Genomic DNA, 14,117 nt, shown 5'->3' with positions numbered 1-14,117 from the left:
AGAAAGTCTACTAAATGCTAACATTTTAAATGTTTAATATTCTAAAACATATTTTCATTAATCATGCAAATTATCCAGGCATCCATACTTTACAACAACCACTTTTGAGACTAATACGTCTAAGAGTTTGTGTATGAGAGCCTGATATAGTGAATTATACTGTAGATGAAATATAACTTAGAATTAAAGAATTTTGAGAGTAAAAAATTGCTAATATAATTTCAGTATCTATGTGCTGTCATATTTATACATACCCCTGAAATGCTATTAATGTCAGATATTTCTCATTAGGTAGCAAGCAGCCTAAAATATGCACTTCCTTCATTCTGCTTTATCATACGGCTGCTGGATGGATATTAATATTGGTGGATGGTGCATTTTCCCAATACAAATGACCCTGTGTTTCATAGCAAAGGGGACAGTGGATTTGTTTATTAGTAAAGGAGAGAAGAAGTGTTAATTAAGTGTTAATTGCAGTTAGGTTGGGCTGAACTGCAGCACGAAAACCTCCATTTATATGCTGCCAGTCATTCCACTTCCAGAAATTCTTAGCTTCTTGGAAAAAGGAGAAGTATGTGTCTGGGCCCCATGAAACAGGTGGATTAAGAATTGAAAGGGTACAAGACATGAATTTTGATGGAGCTAGTGGAAATTCTTTACCCTTTTTTCTTTCTTCTCCCCTCCCCTCCCCTCTTCTTTTGTTTCTTTTCCTAAAGCAAGTTGATTGCCAGCAAGGATGGTTGCTGGTAGTGAAATAGAAAAAAATGATCAAGACCATATACATGAAGTTATACTGGAGTCACAGAGCTCACTGGATTCAAGCACATGACCTAAGTATTTAGAAGTCATGAGGGATTGTGGATCACTGTACTAGTCCAGCTACCAGCAGGAAACACAGTCAAATTAGAAAATTCCAGGAAGGCTTATTTATAAAGGGACAAATTACAAAGGTGTGGGCAAAGAGGAGGGCAGGGGAACAAATAAGGGCTGCGCCGGTAGTGGGAGCTAACAGCTACAAAGTTGGTACTCAATCTAGGCCCTAAGAGACGAGGGGAAGGAGCAGTTACTAGAATCTCAAGGAAGGAGAGTCATGTAAAATGTCACCTTGAGAGGACTAGTGACCTTTGATTAACGGAAGCACCAGCACAAGGTGACTTCATAGGGAGAATGAATACGCTGACCTCACTCCTCAGGGAGCGAAGGGACTTTCTGCTCACGGAGCCCAACAGGAACCTGAAGGGACGGAACCGGAACGTAGTAGGTTATACAGGTTAACATCTCTGAATATCCAGGCTTCACAAGTGGAGAGTAGGTTGGAGAGGGGAGTCAGAAACATCTCATTTTACTATGAATGCTACTTCTTTCATTGTGTGTTACCAAAACTCATAACCACCCTTTGAAAAACTCATAACCACCCTTTGAATGATTTCATATAGTTCTTTTTTTTTTTTTTTTTTTTTTTTTGAGACAGAGTCTCATACTGTGTCACCCGTTCTGGAATGCAGTGGCACCATCTTGGCTCAGTGCAACCTACACCTCCTTGTTCAAATGATTCTCCTGCCTCAGCCTCCCAAGTAGCTGGGACTACATGGGTGTGTCATCACACCTGGCTAATTTTTGTATTTTTAGTAGAGATGGGGTTTCATCATGTTGACCAGGCTGGTCTTGAACTCCTGACTTCAGGTGATCTGCTGGACTCGGTCTCCCAAAGTGCTGAGATTACAGGCATGAGCCACCACTCCCGGAGATCTTTTTTTTTTTTTTTTTTTTAAACCATTTCCTATATTTTCTTTTATGGTTGGTTTCTTTGTCTTAACACGATTTTTAGTAGCATTGCTGTATCTTCAGTATACCAACACGAACCACCTTAGCCCCTGAGTAATCAGATATTTAAGAAAAATACAAAAATGTGATCCAGACAGTTCATTATTCTCCCTATATTGCTGTTTCAGATTAATAGTGTGCTTTTAAATTTCTGTAGTTTGTATTGCTAAAGAAACACTTAAGACTTCACTTTTTTACGTGGTTTGCCTTCTAATTGTATTTCTCTGGTAAAATATTTAACCGTTACTTCCTGAATCATGGATTCTAAGGTGCAATAAAAATCCAAAGGAAAATATATTTGTTTTATACAGACACAGATTTTTTTCCCAGAGCTTTTTCAATGACTGCTGCAGAAATGACTGAGTAAAGGTTTCCGGAATGAATAGTTGCAGAAACTTACTGTCATACAGAAGTCCATGCAGCCCCGGGTAAAAGTACTTATGTATCTCCTTTTGTTGAGCTCTGTATTTCTTTTATGAATCTGCATATTGGGGGAAAACTTCCATCTGCTCTCTTTTAGCTGATTCCATCACATTTTTGAGCTCTGCATCATTACAGAGCTTCAGAGAAAGATGATCATTTACATTACATATGGATATAAAGTAGAGAAGGAGTTGATGAATTGCAAACAAGTATAATTTATATGAACAGTGTGCCAGAAGTGCTTTTCACCCCATTTTACTCGGCAACTGGGATGATTCCTGACCATTCACTTGGCCTAGTGCCCAAGAACTCAGAAAGGAAACGATCCTGTTAGCCTTACACATCAGGATTCTACTCCTGCCCTATCAGGAAATGGGGCTTTGCACTCAGGCCCATCAGGGACCCCTGAAGGTCAAAAGAAACCACTGAATATACTAATGTCATTTTTTAGATTCTTCCCTCATGGTTTCTAAACTTATAATGTACCTCACACAGACCTTCTGATACTCTAACTGTTGGGAATTCAAATGTGAGAAGTTTGCATGATGAGAATAGGGAAGCGGGGGGTTATGATTAGGTCATACATGTTCCTGGTAGCTTCTCAGCCTCTTTCTGCACTTTGATTTCTCATGGAAGATTGTTTGCCTAAATGCTCATAAGCTTCATAAATAGGTAAATGTCTACATTTTGGGTGCCTTCCTAAGGGCTTCTCTGTTATCTGTAGCATAATGAGTTGTGACCCCGTAATCTTTAAGAGACCAAGGTCCAAGGTGCAGTAATACCAGTAATAACCCCAAAATTTTATTTATGTTTTTCACTCATTCATTAGGCATTTATTTATAAATCCTTCCTTCTTCAAAAATGAGAACTCCAGGCAGGCACGGTGGATCATGACTGTAATCCCAGCACTTTGGGAGGCAGAGGCAGGCGGATTGCCTGAACTTCATAGTTCAAAAGCACCCTGAGCAACATGGTGAAACCCTGTCTCTACTAAAATACAAAAAAATTAGCCAGGCATGGTGGCACACACCTGTAATCCCAGCTACCAGCTTGGGTGACAGAGTGTGAGACTCCCTCTCGGGAAAAGAAAAAAAAAAAAAAGTACTCCAATCAAGCTAGGTGTGAGGAATCAAAATTAAATATAATACAGCTTCTTCCTAAGCTGGTCAGGAGTAAACAAAGAAATATTCTTTCATGAAGAAATGGTCATTCATCTGAGAAGTTCTGTTAAGCCAGCTAACTCTCTCATTGCTTCTGACAAACACAGTTGTCCTAGTTCTGAGACAATTTGTGTCTGACAAGTCCATGCCTGCATTGTGGTAGCATGTACACTGCTTCCACTGAATATCCAGACATCAATGAGTAAAATGAAGTAGTGGATATAATAACAGTAGTTGTTGTATGCACGTACTGCATGCATTGTGCTGTGTGCTTTACACACATTATCTCGTTTAATTGACAACATTTTGTAGATTTAAAAAAAAAAAAAAAAAGACTAACCTTAGAAGATAAATAACCTGCCCAGAGTCACACAGTTCTTAAACGAGATGGTTCAACCCCATGACCTCCTCCAGTCTCTATGTTTAGGTCAACACTGGGTATGATCAGAGGAATTCAGCAGTTAAATAGGAGGTAATATAAAAGGAAAGTTACTTTTATCTCATTTCTATGGGCAAATTCCTGGTCAAGTTTAGAAGCTGCTGTTCGTTTACCTATATTTAATCTCTATTCATTTTGCTCTCAACCTTTACATGATGGTAGCGTGACTTCCCACTTTATGAAAGGGTACTTGAAGTCCGTATGCAAATTAGTTATACAAGTTTCTTTGATGGTTGTGGGGAGGATGGAAGTGCGTGTGTGTGTGTGAAGTGATGGAGTAACTACAATTTCTTCGTATTATTTTTCTCAGAACTTCTGCTTGTAACGGAAGTTTCTCAACATGAAATGTCATCAAGTTGGCCTCACTCAGGAAGTTGCAAAGCACTTGACTATAACCTCAGTAAACTGTACGTTTTCTGAAATCCTGATAATATTTAGCTGCCTGTCTTTTGAAATTTTAAAAGTTATTTTATTTCTGAACTAAACTCCTTGGCAATTTAGTTGATTAAAAAAGAAAAGATTATAATAAAATACTTCAGAGTGAAGATAGATTCATGTTTACATTAGCAATAGAACAAGGGAAACTCAGAATTTAAATGATCTAATTTTTATATTCATAAAAAACTATTAAGATGATTTTATTTATTTATCTAGAATAAAATTCCTCTAATCATGCGTACTGTCACAACATACTTAAATTTGGAAAGATAGGGAATCTCTGGGATCAGAATAACTGTTGTATCATAGATATACAACAGTGTGTATATGAAAGACTCAGTGGGTTCCGATGAGAGAAGCTGTGGTATGATTCTCATGCAGTTTTATCGTTAAAAAGACCTTTTTTGGCATAGTCTTGGACAGCATACATGTTCCATGTTTAAATATGTCTGACCGAATAAATCAACAAATGAGACTAGGAATGTCATCAGGGTTTATCCTAGAAACACAAAGCCAGTATCATGATCCTGTCATTATTAAAATGTTAATCCTTTAGCCATCTTAAAAGACTCAGACTTGGGGCCGGGAGTGGTGGCTCAGGCCTATAATCCCAGCATGTTGGAGGCTGAGGTGGGTGGATCACGAGGTCAGGAGATTGAGACCATCCTGGTCAACATGGTGAAACCCCGTCTCTACTAAAAATACAAAATAAAATTAGCTGGGTATAGTGGTGCATGCCTGTAATCCCAGCTGCTCAGGAGGCTGAGGCAGGAGAATTGCCTGAACCCAGGAGGCGGAGGTTGCAGTGAGCCAAGATTACACCATTGCACTCCAGCCTGAATAACAAGAGTGAAACTCTGTCTCAAAAAAAAAAAAAAAAAAGACTCAGACTCATGTTTCTCACTCAGCCAAAAGCAGCAGAAGGTCCAAGTTCCTCAACTACTTCCCAACCTTGAATGAGCTATTTCTTATCTTCCTGCTCCACTTTATTCAGCTTTCCATGGCCAAGCGAAAAACCTGTCTTCCTTCTGTTGATGTTCCCTCCCCCACATAGAGGAAGCTTCAGCTGCAGAGGCACTGTAAGGAGCTGTGAGTAAAGTGAGGACAGCAGCACACCCTTAATGTGGAATATATGCCACTATACACATGTCCTTTCCAGTGCAGAACTGCAGGATGAAGCCTTCCTGCTGACCACTTGAACCCCATGGTGTCTTCTCTTTTTAGGAATCCAATCTCTCTTCCTCTGTTTCAATCTCCCCTGGGTCTCTGCTGCATTTCCCCTCAAAAGTATTTCCCTAAATCCTTCACCAGACCTTTATTTTTAAGGGACTGAAGTTGTGGCTGAGTACATGTCATGGCAATTGCCACTGTTTTAAAGTCAAGTAGTTTGTTAGTTGCTTCCCAACTTAGAATTTCCTGGCATCTCCATAAAGAAGCTATCCTCTCTTGATCTCCCTGAGGCAGTGGGTTGATTAAAGTTATAAAATTATGGCTAGTGACTGCTGTGTTTAAGGACACCCTAGAATAGTCGGTTTGGAGGGATAGCCTTAGCAAGAGAGGGGTCATGATGGAGGCAGCGTCTTGGAAAACTAAAATTGAAACACCATTTCACACCATGAAGGGGGAAGAATAGAGCTAGACATGTGCTTTATGTCTCACCAGGGCACTGTATATGCAGTTAAATCTCAGGGGTCTGGAAAAATAGGCAGGCATTAACAATGTAATGCTGTCCTCTAGCATTTGAAGAAACGCTTTGTGTTTCCTGTTTTTTTCTAAGGTATTATGCTTTATTTGTTTAAAAAAAATAGGTCACTTTGGACGGTACTTACCTTTAGTTTGAGTGGATCAATTTAAATAGAGATGGACTCTATTATATGAGAAAAATCATCATATTCAATGCCCTCTAGCAAATATTTCCTAAGTCCCCACTCTGTGCCAGGTATTGTTAGGCACCAGAGATTTAAAAGGCTAAACAAAATAATCTCTGTCACAAAGAGGTCACAGTTTTACAGAAGGGCAATTGTCATACAAATAGATAAAGCATAATATGACAAGTGCTATGACCCACAATTTACAAGTTGCTATGGAAGCACAAAGAAGAGAGCACCAAAGGGAATCATGGAAGGCTTCACAGAGTAAGCAACCTTCAGGATGGAGAAAGGAGGGAGACTTCCTAATGTGGAAAAAAGCAGGAGACACTCCAGGAAAATAAATAGCATATGCAAAGTCACAAAGAGAAGAAAATTGCAAGTCTATTGTTACGACAGGAGTGTATATTGAGAGGTGTGCTTGTATGGTGGTGGTGGTGAGGGGGTAGTTACAATTCATAAGGTAGGTAGAAAGTAATTGGGAAAGACCTTACAGAGCCTGGAAGAACGTTTGAATATTATACTCAAGACAATGAGCAGCCATCCAAAACTTTCAAGCAGAAAAGTACCTGATTTGATTTGTGGGTTAGAAAGATTTATCTGGAGGCTGTGTGGAGGATGGATGAGACGGTAGGGGCCAGTTGGAAAGCTACTACAATATTCCACACATGAGATCATGAGGATCCAAAGCAAGACAACAACCATGAAAATGGATAGAACGCCATGAATATGAAAGCATTTTTAGAGGTAGGATCCATAGGGCTTGATTACTTACTGAATTTGTCTGAGGAGGATATATGTGAGATGAAGCAAGAAGTGATTTTCTGCTTTGATGACTGGCTGGGTGTTAGTAGCAGTAAAGAGAAGTTGAGAATAAAAAAGCAGAGAAAAATTTGTAGAGAAAATCAGTGGTTTGGTTTTGTTGAAGTTTCCTGGGGATATCACATGAATCAGATAAATATCACCGGGGTTTAGGGGACAGATGAGGCTGAGATTATTGCTATGGGAGGCACTTATATTACAAAATGTGAGGGATTTCTGGGAGGAGGTATTTTCTCTAAAGTCCAATACTAAACCCCGTAAGTACCACTACTCTGGAAAATGCAATGTGCAAATAGTTCTTTTTATTATTAACATCAGGGTATGTCAAACTTAAAAATATTTACACTTAAAGACAAAAACATCTGCATAATTATTACAATTGTTTTCACTAAGTCACAAGTGACAACACATTATCTATACTTTTATACCAGAAAACAAAGTGAAGAAACCAAGAAAACATAATTACTAAAACTCCACTGTGGATCAGGATAAAATGTGTACAATATTAACTCACACTTTCCCAATAAGTATAAAAATGACTATAACATTGCTTGGACCACTTATTTCCACAGAGATTTCGCTATTACTATTCATTCAATAACATATACAAATTCAAAACTGGCAGGTATGAAAAAAGGTTACTTTGTTTTTTGCAGGTATTGTATTTATAAAATAAAGCATATGTCACACATGCTGAAGTCTTACATTATATCTTTCTAATACAGGCAAGTGAAATATTAACATATAGCATTTAAAATAATAAATATGTTTTATTGACAATAATTTGGAATGTTAGAGATACAAAATTTTATGTACAATTCAGATTAAAACATTTAAACTCTAGGTTTTATTTACAAATTATTTCCTGTCCTGTTTGATGTTTTTGCTCAAGAAGAGTTAAAATGGAACACATCTGTAGGTATATAGTTGAGAATGTGTGTTCAGTCGCTTGGCTCTGTGATAGTAATCTTATGTACCATGTCAGACAGATTTTCAGACTCCAGATCCTCTTTGCCATTATCTGAATTTCCTGATGAGATATAACAACCAGAGTCCCTTGGGCAGTCATCTAACTGTGACTTATTTAAGCAGATGTCTGGGCTCAAGGATAGGGGCACAGGCTCATTTTCTTGCTCCTGAATAACTGTAAATGGAAAAAAGGGCAGGAGTTAGGTAAAGCAAAGAAAAATCTTATTCATGTACTCATTCACTTTCAAGCATTATCCTATTTTAACCGTTCCAACCATGACTTCATTTCAATGGAAAGTTCTTCACGTGAAAGATATCTTTGTTTATTACAAAAGAGATATTTGCACTCAAACTTCAAATTACTGTTTGATTAGAAGCCAGGGTTTGCCCTTCATTGTTCACTTTCGGTTTCATGGAATTTATGTGAACTGCCTGCATAAGCAAAGATCAATATGGACTCTTATTTTACATTAATAATAAGTTGCCAGAGAAAGCAGATTGTATCCACAGTGTGACTGATGCCTCGTCCAAATACTCCTTAAAGTATCATTAGATAAAGGCACTTATAGTTTAAATGCACAATCCAAGTCAATAGTGATCTTTGTGAACAATTTAGATTCATGATAATGTGGATTAATTAATAAAATATCATTATGGGTAAGAATGTACAGTAGGACTTCAATTATTTGGAAGTTAATAAAATTTTAAGTGTTCAGAATTTTCCTATGTTTGCATTTATCACAAAATAGATATAAGAAACCAGATTGCTTTTAGAAAGTAAAACACCAAAATTTCCACCGAATCTACCTTATGAATATTTCGTTTGTCTTCCATATCTTTGTCTGTAGTCCTGAATAATAATCATTTATTTTCAGACTGATAATTCTGCCTTTTTAAAGCAGTGTTCTATATACAACAGGCATTATCTTTTAGAAAAAGATTAATAATAGGGATAAAACAAAACATATTTTGGAAGAACCCCTAAACAGCCTATATTTCAAGTGTTACTCCTCTCGATTCCTTTAACGTCAACTTTTTCTCTGTCCTCATGAAGTTTCTTGGTTGGTGTTTCTTTGTATCCTGAGTTGAGCTCAGAGAAGAAATGGATCTCAGGTACTGCCTCTTAGCTGCAGTACCATATCTTCCTCTTTCCCCTTCTAACCCTGGGGCTTCACCACTGTATATTTTTGAATAGCTCCATGTTGAAAGAACCAAGCACACATTTAAGGTTGGGGAAAGGACTCTGCCTTCACAGGCTATAAGCTTCATCCCATTCCAGTGAGAAGAAAGTAAATCCAAACCTCGAAATCCTTCAAAGAAGGAAATGTTTTTATGTCTAGAAAATCCGCTCTTTATCTTATTTATATCTATCCATATATATATATATATATATATATATATATATATATATCTTGCTTCAAAATGCATTTTCTAATATATATATATATATATATATATTGCTTCAAAATGCATTTTCTAGCTTCCATATGTTTTGCCAACATTAGTTTATGATCCACTATGTATACAATTGCCATCACCTCCATTACATGAGAGAATTGTGCTTTTCGTCATCCTTTTATGTAATGAATTAACTTCTCTTTAATGTATGTGGAATGATGCTATTTATGCACCATCCATGGGAGAAAGAAAAGTGTTACTTAAAACATCTTCTAAATTCTGTAGTTTAGAAGAACACTGGTTGAGAAAAGGCTGGAAGATAATAAAAATTGGTCTACTCATCTTCAAAATGAGTCATAACAGTTCCTTTAACCTTTTCCTAAAGGCTTTTATTTGCAGCAGTGAAACCATATTTATGCCATTCTTCTGAATCTTCACATTTGTCCTGCAACTTTATTTAACTATAGATTCAAATGTCAGGTATTTGTCTTGTGATGTTATAACTAATTCTAGGTATGAGATGACAATTTTAATATGCGCCTGTTGTGATTGTTATTTTTAAATTTTAGCTACTATGAAAGCGTTTGTGTTCATTATTCATAACCATCTTTAAGTTTGGGGGGATTTACTTACTATTCACTAGTCTTCTGAGTATCAGTCATTCACTGCTGTTTCTAAGCCTGTTTTTTATGAAACGGCAGCACTTAAATGGGACCTTATTCTCTAAAGAATTGTTTTCTCCTGCCTCTGCTTTTCTATCTTATTGCCACTGAAATGAAATGAGCCAGCTCTGTGTTCCATTATGCAAGTGTTTCTAGAAAAGTCCAGAGGAATTAGTCCTTTTGTAAGCATTCTGCCACATCAGCAATGATCATCCTATTTGGAGTGTGACCCTCTCTTAGTCATAATGATTGTGGGGATAAGGCCACATTTCCCCAGATTATGTTTGGGCCAATATTACCTCAATGCAAAATTAAAAGAACTGATCTACTTCCTCTCACATTGATATCCTAAACAAGACCTGGTGTAATAAAAACTGTTTGTTCCCAATACTTTGTTCTATTTAGGTTGATTACCAATTGTGGGGCCCTCTTCAGGGTATGAAACAGAGGCATTAAGAACTATAATTTCCAAATTTAGTTCTTTTCCTTAAAAAATAAAATAAGTATTTAGCTTGTTATTTCCCTCTCAGAAGCTTCTGTGCATTCATCTCAATGGGTAACAAAGTAAATAAATTAAAAACTGTCTTTACCAGAGAATATGTCATTGTGTAATATTAGTAATAAAACTGTATTTGTTTTTATTTCCACATGAGAAATGCTATATCACATTCTCTAAATTCTAGGAATGGTTTTGTTTTAAATACAGGTCATTTATTGTAGAAACCTTTCATCTGCAATTTTTATGGAAAAAGAAAATAGTTTCTCAGTGTGAAAGTTATGCAGTACAGTAATTTACAGAACAGCAGTAATTTGCTAAACGATTTCCTAGTGAAATGAAAACATGACTATGCCTCCTCAAATGCTTCCCACCAGGCTTACAATAATTTCAGGCAGGTGATCAGCTGGAACCCCTAAACTGTAACTATAAAAAGGCAGGTCATTATGTTATATTACAGAGATGAAAGCTGTATCACATTCACTTTTTGTATTTGGAAGATCAAGATTTTCCTCGTCTTGTTTCTTTTCATCCTGACACTAATGACAGGGATTGGCGCAAACCTAGGTCTTGTGCTATGGGTGTTTTTTCCTGCAGAGGAGATGAATTCACACTAATGCATCCACATTTTCTTTCTGAGTCATTTAGTCCCTTCATGTTGCCATGAAAGAGAGTAAAGGTAACTGGCTACCCAGAAATTGAAACCATAACAGTCATCAGTTTTCTCCCATGGTTCAATCATCTGGGCTAACCAGGCAAGTAACACATTGAAATAATAACAGGTTTGCCTACAAAATTACAGACTTCCCATAGGATATTTCAGTGTATCTTTTTATACTAAAACGTTTCTGATAATATGCTAGGTTTAATAAAAGTATACATAATTTATGTATTCTATTATTAAAATTATATAAAAACACATATGCATATAATTTACAAATAAAAGTGTTCAAATTTGTTAATTTTCCCTCTGTTTCTCAGGTCATCTACATTATTTTTTAATAAAAAACTTAAAATAGTATAAATTTCCAATATGGTTTGTAAAGATCTTAAAGGCCATGCATATCCAAATCAGAGTACATTGAAGAATGATTAAATAATTTGAAAAAGGGGCTTTCTTATTGCTGCCAGCAGGCATTGTGGGAACTCCAGAAAACAGTATAATTCTGTACTCTATGTAATAATAATAAAATGATAATATTTAGAAATTATTTAGGAAATATTTTATCATGAAGAGCTCATTTGCATATTAAAATCATGTATTTCCTACCAAAATTGTTATGGAATTGTATAAAGCCCATGGAACAACATTTTAAGATAATGATCAATGTTGAATAAGAAAAGGGTGGCATGGTGATTAAAACAGAAGACAGCTAATATAATTATTCACAAAATAATTATATTGGAGTTGTGACATTTAATTAATTAAGAAAGGCAATCTCAATTATACTAAAAGTGATGATAGTTTTAAGGAAATAAAACTAGGTCCTTATTCTGGGAAAATGTTCTCCTATGGTAAGAGGAGAAATCTGCCCCACTTTCACGTATTAAAAAGTTAAAGATTCAAAAAAAAAAATGAAAACTAAATTTCGCTTGACTTTTCCAGATTTCTTTGCCAAAACCTTTCAGATTTTGTCTTTATCATCTCACTTGCCTTAGGTTTGAAGCCTCTCTTTCTTTGGGCCAAGTACCATAGAATAATGCAGCCTGGAAGGCATAGGAAAATTCCCGGCTAAAGGAATTCCTCAATAAATAATTTTTTAATAAACACAATGCTGTTTAGATTAAGTAAAGAAAATTGTATAAAGCCCATGGAACAAAAAGGAATTTTGTTAAAATTAAATAAAAATACCTCTCAGCTCCATCAATCATCCTCCTCTTTTTCTTCATCCTATGGCTGTCTCCAAAAAGGGAAAACCCAGGGATACACATCTTAGGATGACTCAAAATCTCAACCACGTGTTTTAACCTCATTGGAGTCACTCATATGAAAACCCAGCCACTGTCCAGGTAACTGTGGGTATATTTATTTGTCCAGAGGCAGGGTTATCCAAGGAGGAAAATTTAGTGGGCAACGTGGCACGGTTCTCAGTTACTTTTTATTTCATCTAAAGCACATTCTTAAGTTAGTTGAACACTTTAATTCTCCTAAATAACAGTGAATATTTGGTTATTTGGTGTTCATTTCACTTGAATACTAACTCACCTTTTGGAAACACAACAACAAATGAAAAATAGGATTCCATTTATAGGAAAATAACCCATTGCTTCTGTCTCCCTGAGGCTATGAGAGGATATGGAGTTAAAATGACTTCTCCTCTTGCATCTCTCTCTTTGGAGCCTAGCTTCTAATGAGACATGTACCTGGAAGTAGATCTTTTCGCTTTCAGCCAGGGCAATCTCCACGTCCAGTGTGCTGGGTACTTCAGCAGGGGCAGAGGCATACTCACTTCAGGTCATGGTAACTCAGCACCTACCCAGGCAATGTCATAAGACTGCTACTCTCCCCAACCATACACCCCTATGGAGGGCTTTGGTCCCAGGAAATATTTATCCTCAGTTAAAGTTGTCATATTGGACTATTTTGGTAATAACCAAATAACATTTAAAACTGTCACGCATATTTAATTACGGGCCTTGGAAAATCAATTTCATATTTCTTACAGGTTAATTAAACCCATTTACTTGATGAATTAAGAACACATTGCCCCAAAATATGCTACTCTGGCATATTGACTATTTTGAGTTCAAGGCTGTTGAAAACAGCAGGTGCAAGAATATCACTGTGGCTTTCCTTTTTTTTTTTTTTTTTTTTTTTCAAGAGGGAGAGTAATAGGGTCTGACTAGGTTGCCCAGGCTGGTCTTAAACTACTGGGCTCAAGCAGTCCTCCTGCCTCAGCCTCCCAGAGTGCTGAGATTCCAGGCATGAGCCACCATGCCCAGCCTGATTTTCCTTCTGTTTCTTAAAAGCAGATGAAATTTCCATGTGAAAGCTATCTTCCCTCTACCTGAAGGAAAGTATCATTCCTATCATCAAGGACAGAAAGTTGAGGCTGAGGGGAATCTGTACAAACAAGCCATGTTAGACAAACCCTTATCTAACCACTTCACCTAATTAGCTACCCTATTTCAAGCTTCTGTGACTTGTCACATTTTCACAATTTATTATTCTTTGTCTAATTCAGTATACAAATGTTCAACTCTAGCTGCATCTTTGGGTCTTCATTTCCTGTGAGGGCTCCCTTGCCACATGAAATTTGTGTTAAATAAATTTCTGTGATTTTTTCCTTTTGGTCCGTCTTATGTCAATTTAATTTTCAGAATCAGCTCTTTTAAAAAGCCTAAGAGGGCAGAGACAAAATTTTGCCTTCCCTGGATATAGTACAAAACTAATTTCAGTATGTCTATAATTATAGGATTATTCTTCATATTATTGATCTGATATTTGCTTTCACATTTAACTGTTTTGGAAAAACTTTGATATCAGTAAACAGCATGCTATATCATTTTCTTAACATAACGCCTTCAAAACTACTTTATTGTTTGGGTATATCTTAATTCACTTAACAGGCTAATTACTGATGGAAGTCCCTATTGTTTTTAGTTATTATCTAAAAT

At 36.5% G+C, this 14,117-nt stretch overlaps 1 protein-coding gene and 1 long non-coding RNA gene across 8 annotated transcripts in view; one reads left to right on the top strand and one right to left on the bottom strand.

The window, feature by feature from the left end:
* Positions 1–14,117, top strand: part of LOC116550964 — a 198,327-nt gene that overhangs the window by 95,296 nt on the left and 88,914 nt on the right. The window lies entirely within an intron of this gene.
* LOC116550961 (SAM domain-containing protein SAMSN-1) overlaps positions 7,255–14,117 on the bottom strand; it is a 147,669-nt gene continuing 140,806 nt past the window's right edge. For all 4 annotated transcript variants that reach the window (XM_032277171.1, XM_032277168.1, XM_032277169.1 and 1 more), the window contains one exon: positions 7,255–8,118. In XM_032277171.1, coding sequence (XP_032133062.1) covers positions 7,916–8,118 — 203 coding nt within the window. In that variant the 3' untranslated portion in view covers positions 7,255–7,915. The remainder of the gene's footprint in view (positions 8,119–14,117) is intronic.

This window comes from Sapajus apella, unplaced genomic scaffold, assembly GCF_009761245.1.
Source record: "Sapajus apella isolate SASKATOON/1434 unplaced genomic scaffold, GSC_monkey_1.0 scaffold8, whole genome shotgun sequence".
Classification (NCBI taxonomy): domain Eukaryota; kingdom Metazoa; phylum Chordata; class Mammalia; order Primates; family Cebidae; genus Sapajus; species Sapajus apella.
Note: the sequence above shows the minus strand (reverse complement) of the source record. Positions and strands in the feature narration are given on the sequence as shown.